The 14,540-nt window shown below is 41.9% G+C and overlaps 1 protein-coding gene across 1 annotated transcript in view; it reads left to right on the forward strand.

Annotated features, from left to right (window-relative positions):
* The window catches only part of LOC104831795 (rap1 GTPase-activating protein 1-like), a 37,521-nt gene extending 26,172 nt beyond the window's left edge, over nt 1–11,349 (forward strand). Inside the window, exons 14-20 of the mRNA XM_010567618.1 lie at nt 1,025–1,096; nt 1,280–1,366; nt 2,056–2,190; nt 3,737–3,883; nt 5,115–5,218; nt 7,586–7,702; nt 10,560–11,349. Of these exons, the coding sequence (XP_010565920.1) occupies nt 1,025–1,096; nt 1,280–1,366; nt 2,056–2,190; nt 3,737–3,883; nt 5,115–5,218; nt 7,586–7,702; nt 10,560–10,569 (672 nt within the window). The 3' untranslated portion in view covers nt 10,570–11,349. The remainder of the gene's footprint in view (nt 1–1,024; nt 1,097–1,279; nt 1,367–2,055; nt 2,191–3,736; nt 3,884–5,114; nt 5,219–7,585; nt 7,703–10,559) is intronic.
* The last annotated feature ends 3,191 nt before the right edge of the window (nt 11,350–14,540 follow it).

Below are 14,540 nucleotides of genomic sequence, written 5' to 3' on the forward strand. Positions count from 1 at the left end.
CATCCATTGTTCTATTTACTTAAGCTTTAGGGCCTAGTGGTTAAATTGGAATATTAATGGCATTTATTTCTTTAAATCAATATTTGCAATCAGAAAATTAAAAATGCAAAGGAGGATTTTAACTGGTAGATACCTATCGGGAGGGAGAGGAAAGCCTGGTAATGAGGGGAGCTGGCCTACAATGTGAGAAATCTAAATTAAATTGAGGGCCCCTTTCCTTCTTCCTCTCATTAAACTCATGCCCCTCATTAACTGTGACATTTACATTGGCATGTTATTTTGAGGTAGTTGCTGTTAAGTTGTTCTGACATTGTTCCCTGTTGTATGAAATGGCAAATAATGGTATTGTTCCATCTCAAATGTGCCAAATAACTGTGAAATATTCTTAAGTGCTGTATGTATCTGGTAAGATAGGCAAGTGCTTTGAAGAGCCAAATGACAGTATGTAAAAACTGGACTGCATGACAGTTACTTTTTTTGGCATCGGTGTGTTGGGTAGGATCATGTTAAAAAAAAATAAAAGCATGCATTTCCTTATCTCTTACTGGGAAAGTGCTTTTGTATGTTTACCTGTGACTCGGAGAGGTGCTGTCACTGAGATACTCCGCTCAGTGTGCAGTGTATCTCCACTGAGGATTCTCCGTCAAAAAAAATAGGTCAGTATAACCATATTGACAAAAGTTCTTCTAGTAGAGGTAAATTTGCAGGCTGAATAGAAGTATCTTATTTTTTTGTTCTAAATATACTGGTTATTATTAAAAATATTTATTAAAAAAGCAATCGGTTCAATTGGTTTTTTGTTGCTGTTACTGTGTGCACGTCTAGCTGACTGAATTTCTGGGAGATAAATTAGCACATCCATTCCCTGAGTTCAGAAACAGATGGGTGCACAGGACAGCATATTAGATCTCTTTTGGATATGTAAATGATTCAGGAGGGATCAGATGTACCATAGTAGTTTGAAAGCTTTGATGGTCTTGTCTGTGTTATGATACTTACTTTTTTTCTGCTTACATTGTTTCAGGTTTCAGTCACAGCCCGAGATGATGTTCCCTTCTTTGGACCCCCTCTGCCAAATCCAGCAATATTTAGAAAGGTTTGTTTCTCTGGTCCAGTGTTAGGTGGCCGGGGGATATGGTACACACACTTGTGTTCTGAGTCAGTATTGTCAGTCTGGAGGTCACTTTGGAGGGCTAAACAGTAGTAAGGCAGAGCTTTTCTCATGTGATACTTTTATTACTGTTTTCATCTCTAGTCTAGTCTTCATCTTGTCTTGTAGAGTGCAGAGTTTCGTGAATTCCTCCTGGTCAAGCTCATCAATGCTGAGTACAGCTGCTATCGAGCTGAGAAATTTGCTAAATTAGAGGTGGGTTTATTACCTGGTTGCTTCCACTGAAAATCATAAAACTATATTACTGCCAGATTAGTAAAATACAGTACAATTTTTTACTTTCTTCTACTTCTAATTTTGTGTTGCCTAAAAAGGAAGATGGAATGTGATTGTACTCAGTTATGTGATGCTTCCTTTGTATTTCACAGCAGGCGTGGTAGAATATGAACAGGTTCATTGTAATGTAAAGGTCTAATCCTCAAGTAAGAATGGGAATACGATGCATACGTTATGCTGGAGGAAGTTCTGTATTAGCTGAAACTCAGTATTGTGCAACAGGATGAGTACCAATATCACTGATTTTTGGTTCAAGGTACCAAAATTCTGTTCCAGACTCTGCTGCTTGCCTGATCTAGAAAAAGCATGCCTCTGTTTCATCTCCTGTAGAAAAGTACTGACGTCCTTTATGACTTGCTGTAGAAAGAGCTTAAAAGGGCTGGGTATTACTGTAATATATTCCATAACTATACAGTTAAAACCACTAAACCACTTCATACTATTCAAAGTGATTTTCATGGGGGTTTGGGGGGTTTTTGGGGGGTTTTGTGGTTTTGTTTGGTTTGTGGGGTTTTTTTTAAGGATGATGTGAGACATTGCAAAATGGTGGTGGGGGAATCCCTCCACTCCCAATAATAGTTGTGTTTTCATTCTCAATGTTGAAGCAGGAAAGAACCCGGAGTGCCCTCCTGGAGAGCCTTTTTGAGGAGCTGCAGCTTCGCAGCCGCAGTATGATGGGATTACCTGTAGGGGAGGATGACAAGATAGAGAACGGCAGTGGGGGCTTCCTTGAGAATTTCAAGGTGAGCCATAGTGGATTGATTCCTTACCCAGTTGCTCACATTTTTCTCAAGCTTATTGTGTGTCCCTCCAAGGAATATTGACCCTGCTGATCAGCTGTGCTTAGGGTGAGACAGAACAGAAGTCTTTCCATCCAGCAGCCTTTCTTTAGAGCATCTTCAACTGTGCTTTACCATACCTCTCAAGAAAAAAGATTTTTTTCCCCTTCCTGTGCTCCTTCCTACAGAACTACAGGATAGTCCAGGGTGGAATTCTATACTGTCCCTGAGAAGTCAAACTCTTTATGCTTCATAATGGTGTCTAGTGTCAGATGGGGTTTCACTCCATGACTTACAAAAAAAGGAGTGAGTGTTTGCAAGAGGAATTGTAATAACTAGTAGCAAGCAGCTTTCAGTTCCTACAGCAGATCTCTTCCAATTTGTTTTCATTATAACTGAAAGAGTTGCAAGAGCCATTGCAAGAGAGTTTCTAACATACCTGTGAGTGTACTAGTGAGAAAAACTGATGCTTTACTTACCCTCTAAAAGCCAGAGTTAATTTACCTTTGTTCAGTGTTGGCTTTTTAAAATAAATCAGGATCAGGCGACAGAACTTAGTTTTAAAAGTGATCAAGATGATATGAGAAAGCAAAGGTTTTGTATGAACAGGCAAACTGAGTTTTGAACTGATTATATTATATCACTTTCCTATCTACTTCCCCTTTCCCACTTCTGTGGGAAGTGCCTCATCACTTCCTTTGTATAATAAGTTATCTGTCTGGACAGAGAGACGTATTATAAATAGCATTTCTTCAGATGACCTCCACCTGCTTTATATGGTGGGCTGGTTAGAGTTGTTAAGGGCTGTGAAACCAATCCATTCACATATAGGTTTTGTAGCTACATGTGTAGCTTTCGTCAGAGCTGAGATGCTTTGGTGAGGCGTATTTTTACATACAGTCATCTATCCTGCCTTTGCTGCCAATCAGGAATTTCATACCCATCCATGTCTTACACTAATTATCCTCAAATGTCCTTTTCTGACTTCTAGCAGGTGCTGTGATTTGCATGTCACGTACACAGATGACCTATGTAAAAGGCTGAGTAAACTCAGAAAATGGCTTTTCAAATGCTGCAGATTTTGATATGGCTGCTTTCCCCTTGGAACCAGTACTCAAGTTCATGCAAGACTGAACCTTACAGTCTTAAACAAGAGTTTGATTTTGTGTTTTGTAGCCTGTACTGGGTAGGACTGCTCCAGATGATGCTGTCTTATCCAGTATGCTGGGATACTGGTAGGGAATCTCTATTGCAACAGGATAAGGGAGGTGAAAGCAGAGAATATACTTGAGGAAGAACTCTTCCCTGGCAGTAAGCCCCGTGAATTGGCTAGGACCAAAAATGGGTAATATCTAAGATGCTGCCTTCTAGGAGTTAGGTTTTCTGTGGTTCTGGTGTTGGTCTGTCACAACTTTCCACCCAATCTGTGGTGCTTTTCATACTACCCTACCGTGTGCATGTCTATATGTGTATCTGTGTTTGTCTGTTTCCCTGCCTCCCTTCTGTTCAGCGGGTGATCAGAGGCCGCAGCCAGAGCCTGGATACCATGGGAATATCCATGAGAAAGCAGCAGCCAGCCACCCTGCCCAGCCGCCCAGCTACAGCTGGCCTTGCTCTCAGCCAGAGTGTCGCCGAGGGCCCTAAGGCCATTGCTGCGGTAAGGTATTCGGGTGGGCTGTAAGAAGAAACCCGGCATACCTTTGTGACCCACACATACATTTTATTTCTCTTTCCCTATTAGTTTGTCCTCTTGTCCTTCTGTGAATCTCTTTTTGTTGTATCATCCCATTTCACAAGCAATGACAGCATGTGTTGCAGTCTGTTTTGTCTGTGCCTATCTCTAGCCCCAGTTCATTTGTAAACTAGAGCTGAGATTGATGCACTGGGAGAAGAAAGCCAAACATGATTCTACATCAGACATATCTCTCTGCTATCCTGGATTAGATCCTGTACGTTGCCATACCTTAAAAAAATGCATGCACTGTGGTTTGACCAGAATGGTACTGTATTGTCACATGGCAAGAGCTGAGAACATAAGGACACTAGATCTGTTCCATTTTCTTCAATTTCACCAGTCCGATTATTTTCTGTAATATAATAAGCAGCTGTACAATGTTTATTCAAGGTGCTGTTTTGCTGTAAACAGAATTTGCATGTTGGGAACAAACAGCAGAATTAATAAAGTTTGGGGTGAGAAAAGAGTGAATATGTCTAGGCACTATCAAAGCCTTTCTTATTTGATAGGGCTACTAAACATACATGATCAGTGTGAGCATAATAAATCCATGACAAATGTTTCCAGAAAAGGATCCTTGTTTCTGATATTGGAAATATGGTTACCTTGGCCAAAGTGCATCCAGCAGATTTTCTCTGCACTACTGATGTCAATACAGGCAAACTACAAAAAAAAAAATCTCCGAGTAAGCCAAGGTACCTTTCAGTGTGGAAATTTCTTGATGAATTGTATGCATTCTTTATGTCAGCACAACAAGGTCATAGAATAGTAATGACTTGGGTTTCTGCCTCATTCTCTCCTTTAACTTCTAGTTTTCCTTACCTTTCTGATTCTGCCTCTCCTTCTCTCCTATGGGGATACCTCCCTTCCTGAGCCTCTTTCTCTGTATACTGGCTGTGTATCTTGTTCTGCCTTTGTTTCTATATCTCTCTGTCTCTTTCTCATACCACCTTTGTAGGCCCTAGCTTCTCGTTCTCGCTGACAGAAGTACTCCTTCTTGCACCAGTGGAGCTGGGCTGTGCTATTGTATTGCAGAGTAAAGGAGAGGAACTGGATCCACGTCGCAAACTCCTTCTCCCATGCTTCCAGTTCTCCACAGTTTTTCCTGTCTTGTTCCTCTCTCTGCTTTCTGTCACACTTTCCTTTTTTCTAGTCTTTTGCCTTGCCTGGTAGGAGCCCATCACGTACTCGAGCCAGCCGCTTCCATGGGCGACGGAGTAGTGCCATTGGCATTGAGAACATACAGGAGGAAAAGAGGTATGAGCCATGGGAAGATGAGACAAAGAGAGAAAAAAGCAGGAGGAGATGAGAAAAGGGAGATAAAAAGGCACATATAAGGACAGAAAGGGGAATCAACAGGAATGAGAACTGAACTGGAAATTGTTGGAGTGGGAAGAAAAGCCTGATTATTGGCTAATGGAGAAATGGACAAATGACAGAAACAAAATAAAAAAGGACATTTGGAAATGGGGAGGATCAATACTTGAGGAAGAATGGAGGAGATGGTGGAGTAACATAGTAAGATAGCTCTTAAACATTGTGCAGTATGATCCAGGACTCTTGGTTCTCCTGTTCTGTATTCGCCACTTTTAGTTAAGTCAGATGAAAGGCTTTTACTTGGGAAGGGGGAATTGGGTGCTTCATTGTTTGTTTGAACTTTTTAACATGAAAACAAACAAATAGACAAAACTTCTAATATCTTAAAGAAAGGATTTTTTTAAAGAAGCTTTAAGTCAAAACAACTAGCCTTTAAGTTAGATGGTCTGAGAAATAATTATAATTAAGGGGTAACATACAGGTTCAAGGAGTGATTTGGCATATTTGACAGAATTATAACCATTCAAAAGTTTGTTTACTGGTCACAAGAGATTATTTTGTTAAATCAATAAATTTGTCTCAGCTCTAGCTGAGACACCTGTTTAAGATTATAGAGAGTCTCAAAAGTCATGAATGCTCTGCATCTAATATACAGTTTTCCCAGTTGCAAGAATTCCAGGGAACAGCTTAAAGACTCAGTGTAAAAGGGGAAAAGCCTTCTTTAATTTGGAAACTAGCGATTTCACAACAGGAAGAATTACTACATTTTCCCTTCTTTCCAATTATTCCCTTGAACCTTTCCTTAACGAGGTGCCTATAACCTAATCTGAATAAAAATAGTATAGAACTTCCTTTGAGAAAAATAAAATCTTCTGAGACAACTTCCCTGTGGCAGTCTAAGCCAACACAGTAGCCACAGCTCCTCACTACTTTAAATAGTTTTGTACCTTACGCAGCTGTGCCCTTCAGTCCATTACTTTGTGTACAACATCCTTCACTATCCTCTTAAAAGATCTGTAAAAGCTTTCTAACCCTGGATTTATTTTCTTTTTTTCCTGCTCTTTGCTAGGAGGGAATTGGTAAGCTGTTGGGTTTATTTAGCTTTCCTTTTGCTTATTTGTAATCTTGCATATGAGGAACAGTAAGCCTTATCTTGTGTTTTGTGAAAGATTTAGTGGGTGATTCTGGAAGATGTAATTTCACTAGCAGCTGGTCTGTTCTAACAGTTAATTGCTACTGAAAAGCATGTATCATACTTTCCCTCTCCCAGTGTCTCTTTCAACTACCCAGTCCTGTCTCATTTCTTGTGATGGCTCAGATACTTAGTGGATTCTTTGTGGACCTGATTCAGCCCATTAATCTAACAGAAAAAGTATCGACTTTCTTTCATTGGATTAATTGTCTGCCAGGTTCTGCCATGAACTGGATCATGGAGAAGTCTGATGGGTACCAGGACTGATGGAAAGTACACTCAGCAAGAGTGAAGGAGGCTGGAGCAGGCTCTCTCTGGCAACACTGAGCTCAACATGTCCTGTGTGACCTCACCCTGAGCTGTAGTTTAATGATATGCAGGCTTTGATGACAGAGCTGACCTGGTCCATCCCGCTTGTTCATGTGTCACAGAAGTTTCAGGGCTGTTTTAGTTTCAGGGTTGTTTTTTGTCAGGATAACTTCCAGTCTCACAAACAGTTGCCTTAGCACAAGTGAGGGCATGAGGAACTGTGATGCAAGTGGTACAGGTAGGATCAACTGACCAAGAGAGCAGAGGAGGAACTTTGTGAACTCCATCACTGAAGCCACAAAAAAAAAACAAACAAAAACCTGATTTTTCCAATCTTTAATTAAACATACCCCACTTTTCAGTTACTCACACAGACAGCTTACTTCAGAAGTATCTTGACCAGTACTAGTAGCAATAAAACTATTGTAACCATCCTGAAACAGGAAAATTTGCTGAATCCTTTTTCTTTATGCAATAAATATATAAGCTCTCTAATCAATCCTAAAGCTTCTTAAGACCAATGAAATGGGGTGGGTAGAAGAAAAAGTTGAAGAATTAAAGAAGAATACTGAAATTAATTTAGGCTTTTATATCAGTTCAAAAGGAGCTTAAAGTTGGCCATTTCTAATATATTGCCCTCAACAGGTCACATCTAAGGAGTCTGCCCTTTTCAACACAACTGCATTTGCTTCCCTTTTGTGTGTATATGAGAGATCCAGCTTTGTATTGTGGCTTGCAAGGAAGTGTTAGAATAGATAGGGGTTAACTCTGGCCCTGGGGTATAGCTAGTTTCTCTTTTGTCCCAGCAGAGATACTGCAGAGAGGATACAGAAGGTGCTGGACAGTCCAGGAACTTTCTTTGACCTGAAGTCTGATGGATCATCCAGTCCCAGCTCCCCAGAGTTCCCCAGCAGGAAGAGCAAGTGAGTTGAAAATAATTTTAATATTTGAAAGATGCTCACTGTGTCTGGTATTGGCTTAAGTGTGGTGCATGTCTTGCTCTGTTGGAGGCTTTACTGAGATTGTCCACATCAGGCATTGCAGCATCATAAAGGTTAGGTGTCTGGCTGTGGCACAGTAATTCAGAGCATGTAAGTAAGGAACTCGGCGTTCTTAAACAGCCAGTGAAGAAAAATTGGACCACTTAAAGGTGATTTTGGCTATATCTTTACTGTAATGTTAGCTTGCATCCAACAGGATACACAAAGCCCTAGCTGTCCAATTACCCATGCTTACTCATGTATATGTTTCCTCTGTAGTTTGCTCTGGAGTGATTTTGGAGCTTCATGGAGAAGCTTGGACAAGGGTATGTTGGGCTGTTGGGTTGTACTCAAGTTCTGCTCTCTTAAGCAGGATTCATGCTGCTGCTCCCAACCAGTGTGAACTAGTCTGTCTTAAATCCTCCTGGAGTGTTACAGCAGGTTCTCACGTGTTGCACCTATGTTTCATTGCTAAAGCACACCACACCCAGTGTTCTTCTCCAAAACACTTCATGCAGTAATCTGCAAAATAGTTCTCCAGTTTCTGGTGGTTGAAAACTGGAAAAATGCACTTTCCTTGTAGTGCAGCTTTGTTGTTGCTAAGCTGTATTATGCTGGGATGTGATCCTATCTAGGATACTTCAGGACTTCACGGAAACCACACATTTAAATTTCCAAGACTCCAGAGCAGCCTGTCTCTAAATCCAAGACTGCAGCTGACTTTCTGGAACAGCTTGCCACACCTGATTTTTTTTTTTATTTTTTTTTTATGAGAACTTGGATGAGACCTGTGGCAAAAAGGGTACCGAGTACTTTGTAGTAGGGCATGTCCCTTTCTCAGGACTGGGGCTGCTGTAAGAAAATTTCAGGAGGTTCCCTAGAACCAGGCCTTTATAGTTGTAATTGCTCCAGATTTCAAGTCTAGGGGCTAGGAAGGGCCTTTCTTCCAACTAGATCCAATGCTCCCTAAAAATTACAGGCTGGTGACTATCTGCAGTAGTTCAGCTACCCAATTGTATGCTGTAGGACTGCCCAGAATTTTGTCACAGCCAAGGTGCAGAGTTCTGGTAAGTATGTTTTTGTGATACTAGTTTTTTGGTTGGGTGGGTGTCCAAAATTTTGGTGGGGAGGAGGATGGGAAAACAGCTAGGAGATACAGAGCACTTAAGATGCTAGCTCTGGCGGCCAAGGAGAAGAGAGAACACAGGACATGGAACCGCTAATTGATCAGCAACCCCCATCTTCCAGCATTACCACATCATTCCACCTCCCCTTCCTCATCCTGCCTGGGACCTTGCTAGTGAACTAGAAGTTCCTGGCTAGGTATGTGTGAGGGACTCTTGCTCTGATTAGGTAGCTGAAGTAACCTTGCATAATCAGCAAGAATTCTGCATAGCAAGAAAACATCTCATAGCTTGGCTAGTCCTGGTTACCCTACTGTAGAATGTGTGCATGTCCTGGAAAAAAATGATGAAGCTTTCTTGACATCTGTTCCTGATTTCTGCATTTGATTGTGGGCTTCCCCCACATCCCAGTCCCGTTCTCCATTCATCAGCTGAGGAGGTGAGCCAGCTGCAATGGCTGTTTCAAATCAGCATCACATGCTTTCAGAGAGCAAACATAGCATGGGATTTCACTAACAATACTTGCGTGAGTATTGTTTATGCACAAGGCATGATCTGTATGATTTGGCAGTCAGTCTGCTTCTGTCCCCAGGATTCTCTCTATGCATCTTTTTCCAGTCATGGACTCAGACCCACTTGTATGATCACCAGAAAGTCTTTTCACAGTTGTGGTGGTTTAGCCCATTCCTGGACAGTTTGTTTATGAGGTGGGATGTAGCATGGAGTTTTGCACAACTGGTGATTAGCCAGAGTTAGAGTTGTGATTTCAGAGTTAGGCACCAGCCCACATGCAGTCATACCTTCTGTGTCATATCTCGGACAGGGAATCAAGGACCTGTAATTCAACCATGTAAAGCACACCATTTTCACCAAGACCATACTAGCACAGTATTGCAGGAACAGGCTAGGAGTGTAATTCTAACAAGTCTCTCTCAGAGACAGTTCTACTGAAGTTCTACTGAAATAGTCTGTTTATTGTTCATTAACTGTGGAACCACAAATCAGGATCATGATGTAGGCATATTTCTAATGCAAAAAGAGTTCCAGCTGGTTATAGAGTAATTTATGCAGCCCCTATTAAAAATGTTATCCCTGGCAGTATGTCATCACTCCACTCCTGTCCTCTCCAGGGCGTAGTGTCACAGGAAATTTCTCAAAATTCAAAAAAATGTCCAGCATGTTGCTGCTGGTCTTAAATAATCATTTTAGATTCCAGACTTGAATGATCAAACTCTTCATCTATGTTCTACTAAAACCAACCTGGAAACAAATGCAAAGGGAACACATAAATAATAGATTAATTCTTTTACAGTAGAGACAAACGAGCTCTTACTTTCTGTCCTTGCATGCTGAGTTCCAACACACCCTTCTGCAGTGATCAGCCTGCAATCCATGAAACCGCATTGTTCACTTGGGCTAACAGCATCTTCTCTCCCACATGCAGGGACAATTGTCCTTAGTTTTTCCGCTCTACTGCCCAGGTAGCCTTCCAAATAATCCTTCTTCCCAGGGGACAGACTCAAAAGAATGGACCCAGCCTAAGTAACCAGGTAGCAAAACTCCTCAGCATCAGATGGCTCTCTGGGTTGCATCTGAAAAATCAAGCACTGTACTGTGTATGTCCATATCCTAGGAAAAGTACATGGGTTTTTTGTGTGTGTGTTTTCCCTCCTCAGACACATCTGAGTGGGGACATCAAGCCAATCAGGAGTGGACCGGATGCTACTCAGTCATTGGTTACCTCACTGAAGATACTGGCAAGACTTTTGGGGTGAAATGAGAGTCCTGGCTAAGAGGAGCATGAACTTACTTAGAGGACCTCAAGGACTGTGGAGAGACCAAGTGGCACCAAGTAACGCTCCACTGGCAGTTCCTGGAGCAGGAATCCTGGGAAAGGGAGATGGACAGATAGCTCCTATTGGAGCATTTTGGCTCTATGCCCTTTCCATTGCCCAGTCAGCAGCCACTGAACCAGCCTCTACTAATGATGGGGAAAGGAGGCCACCCTGAGTGCCTCCCCTTCTCTTCCCCTCCCCTCAGATAAGCAAGAAGAGAACAGCTTGGCCTGCAGAAGGCAAGAGCAGAAGAACATGTTTCCACCTCTGTCTCTAGTGCCTTTGGATGACATAGGTCAGGAAGTGCAGTGCAGAGAATGAGGATGGAGAAACCTGCTGAGGAAGGATGCTGAGAAGGCGATACTTTGTGGAAATCTAGGTCCCAGCTCACTTAAATTCATGTTATTGATTTGCTCTGCCAAGGGAGAAGCATGTTGGCCTTCATTTCCTCCAAAATATATTTCCTAATCTCCTGAGGAAATATCTTTGGCCTATATTGGCCCTATCTTTACTGTTCTCCCTGTTGCATGCTGGCATGTAATATGCCTGGGACTTTAGGTTTCATTACTGCTTGTAGGTCAAGACTGGCCACATTTTGCAGTGTTTCTGAAGGAATAAATATATTTAGTATGTTAAAGGTGTCTTATCTTTCTTGCCTCTCTCAGCTTTTTTGGGTTTCTTAAAATTTTAAGCACTCCATCTCTCTCTTATTGGCTGGTCTCTTGTGCAGGCAGTGAGTATTTCACCATAAATGTTAGGCTTACACCCACAGTGTACCTTCCACCATGTAAGCGTATCTGCCTCATGGACTGCTCTTTCTCCTAGGTAACTGCAAGCAGTGGGTCCCAAATTCTGAGCTGGGACAAGCTGACCTTAAGGGTCTTTCTTGACAGATATGAAACATGCAGCAGGCTACCTCAGTGTCCGTGACATTTGAGAGAGTGGTGGTCAAGTGATCCAATACAGTTTGCTTGGGATGTTCCCTTTGTAATGACCCTGTGGGAGCTAAAAGTCTAGTGGGATGGACCTACAGGAGCCAGTCTACTGGCAGCTGGGCACGTGCAAAATCACCAGGACAGGCATCCTGACCTCAGTATGTTCCTGTCTGTAAGCAGGAGGAGGATTCTGACATATCTGTGCAAGAGCTTGGCACTTGATCCTAAATAGTTGGGCACTGAGACACTCTGCAATAATGCAGATCTCAGTAATTTGTTTCTGCCTCCCCATTGCTTCCCTGAACTTTCTTAGTTAACCATTCTATAATACTCTTTAATGTCTATATGCTTTCCTGACTCCTCCTGTTACAACTGTCCAGAAACACAGTGGTAACAGTTTATAAGCTCTATGACATGAAAAATGTGCTTTCATAGTTCCCTTGTACTGTCTGGAATTCCATGTAAGATGAAACATGACAGGCTGAGAGTGGCTGTGGGAATGGGTGGGCTAGGCTGTGTAGTGCCTTCCCTTTATACTCAGTTTAACACTTCACCATGTTGTATTTGGGCTCCTAAAATCTCTGATCTCCAAAATGAAGGCATCTGTGGATTGTAATGAATGTCTAGAGGTAAACAGTGCTTAAATGCAGGTGGTTTGACTCACTCTGCTATAAGACACTTAGGTCTGTGACTTAAAAATTCAGTTAGTCTTGTCCTTTTATACAGCTTTTGTACAGTTACCCAGAACAGAAAAAGAAGTGGTGCTGCTACTAAATGAAGTAGCAACTAGAAATTAAGGAATGCAAGCCAGTTCACCTGAATTCTGTTCCTAGGTGGAAAAACTAGCTGTGGATGAATAATTTCTTCTCTTTCTGACTGCTATATAATCAAGCTATGTCACAAAAAGTGCAAGCCTATGTGTAACAATAAGCATGATGATGTTGAATGCTTGCATTTCACAGAATGCTCAGGAGTCAGACTTCAGGATACTGTGTGATGCAGCCATTCTCACGTTCTTCATCCAGTGTAAGCAGTTGTTGTAGTGGTTTGAGGGAAAATGAAACATCTGAGGAAGAGGAGAATGACAGGGTGGGTGTATGATCTCTAACAAACAGAGGCTACCCTTCCTGATTTTACCAAGTGCGTTATTAAAACACGTCTTCTTTGCCCTCTCCAGGAGCTGACGTGCTCTCTTGAGGGCCCTCCAAAACAGGATTCAGTGGTTCAGAGTATGTGGCTGGATGACAGTGACTGCACCCCCAGTACTTCCAGCTCACCAGGTAAAAAAGACAGAAAGAAAAAAAAAAGAAAAAAATCCTCTACTTATGCTTCTAGAAGTGTATGAGAGGTTGAGCCACATTCATTTGGCAAAATCTTTTGTATGCTATACTTAAGATTTGAGAAGCCTAGGTAGATGATAGGCTTATAGAAATGGGGAGAGAAGCTAGCATGCAAACTTTAATGGGGAGAGGATGGGAGGGGAAGTGTGTTTCAGTAGCGTGAATAAATAGTGCTGTACATACTGCAGAAGGAGTTACAGTAGATTGCAAAGAATTAATGTGTTTATGTCTTTCTGTGGAGAGCATGTATCTCAGTGGTTGCTTTTCTGAATGTAGTGCCCATACCTTTTTATAAACTAGATAGTTTGGATACGGGAATTACACAAACAGTGCTTCCTGAACAAAGCAGTATGCTCCTGAGAAGGTGGGTAATCGGGTAGCTAACCTGCACTGAGCTCTTTGACTGTTAAGGCTGGGCTCTTTGTGTAGTACTTGATTAAAGTTGAAGTAGTTGATTAAAGTCAGCTTGGATCCATTCACAGTGCAGAGATGATTATAGTCATTAGAAGTTCTATTTAGTTCCACAGCAGGCAGAACTATTGCAGTATCTGTTGCTGAGGTTGTATCAGCTGCCCTGATCTCAGACCCTGTTTGCAGTTGTGTTTCCCTTTGTTAAAACGAACTGGTTTGGATTGAAGCATTTCTTGTTAAGCATCAGCCTAAAGCTAAAATTATGGAAAATTTAAATCAGTTTCTGTCTGTTTCTGGGAATGAGGCTGAAGGAACTGTGTAAGATTTTCGGAAATATGATTGAAAGCACTAAACTTCCGAGATTGGGAGGTCATTAGGATCTGTGGAAGGCAAAACTTAACATTTGTTGCTAAAAGATTCTGAATAGGGCACGTTGAAATGGTAAGAGATACTAGGGATTATGTGGATGGCAAGGAAGAGGGTTGGCAGGAACACTGAAATCTTTATAGGAATTATGTGAAAAGGGATTGTTGAAAAAGATTACAAGGGTCAGAAAGTGAACCCGATTTGCTTTGAAGACAGAGTTAGGTCTCTCAATCTCTGCAGCAGCCCTGCCTGAGATACCAAGCGGCCATCAGATCCCTGCTTAAAATTGCCTGTATCTTAGCAACAGCAATGAAGATGTGATATTGTGAGATGTTCCGCAGAGACCTCTGTTCTGAGAGATGCTCTGTAAGATTTCTCCATTTCTGCAGAACAACTCACAGCATGAGTGCTTGTGTACTTAGAGGCACAAGAGAACCCAAAGGGCTGGTACTGAAATTCTGGAAGAACAGGAAAAACAAGTGGAGTTATTGATCGTGCAGAGGAAGACAAGAGCCATGCTGTATGGTGTAATTAGGAAGTGGGGTGCTACATGTCAGGAACCTTCATAGCAGAAGACAGCCCATGAGCTGCTATTAAGAGGCACAAGATAGGAATGAGCTTCTGTAGATCCTTGTGTTGAAGGCTGGGAAGAAAGAGTTCAGTGTCATCAGCTCAGAGCAAGAGTGATAAATAAATACTGTAAGGCCAGGAGGCCCAACACTATGAAACTGTCTCTTTTTGAAGGGATCTGGAAATGACACCATAAAGGC

Source organism: Haliaeetus leucocephalus, unplaced genomic scaffold (genome assembly GCF_000737465.1).
Source record: "Haliaeetus leucocephalus isolate CR32 unplaced genomic scaffold, Haliaeetus_leucocephalus-4.0 Scaffold228, whole genome shotgun sequence".
Lineage (NCBI taxonomy): Eukaryota > Metazoa > Chordata > Aves > Accipitriformes > Accipitridae > Haliaeetus > Haliaeetus leucocephalus.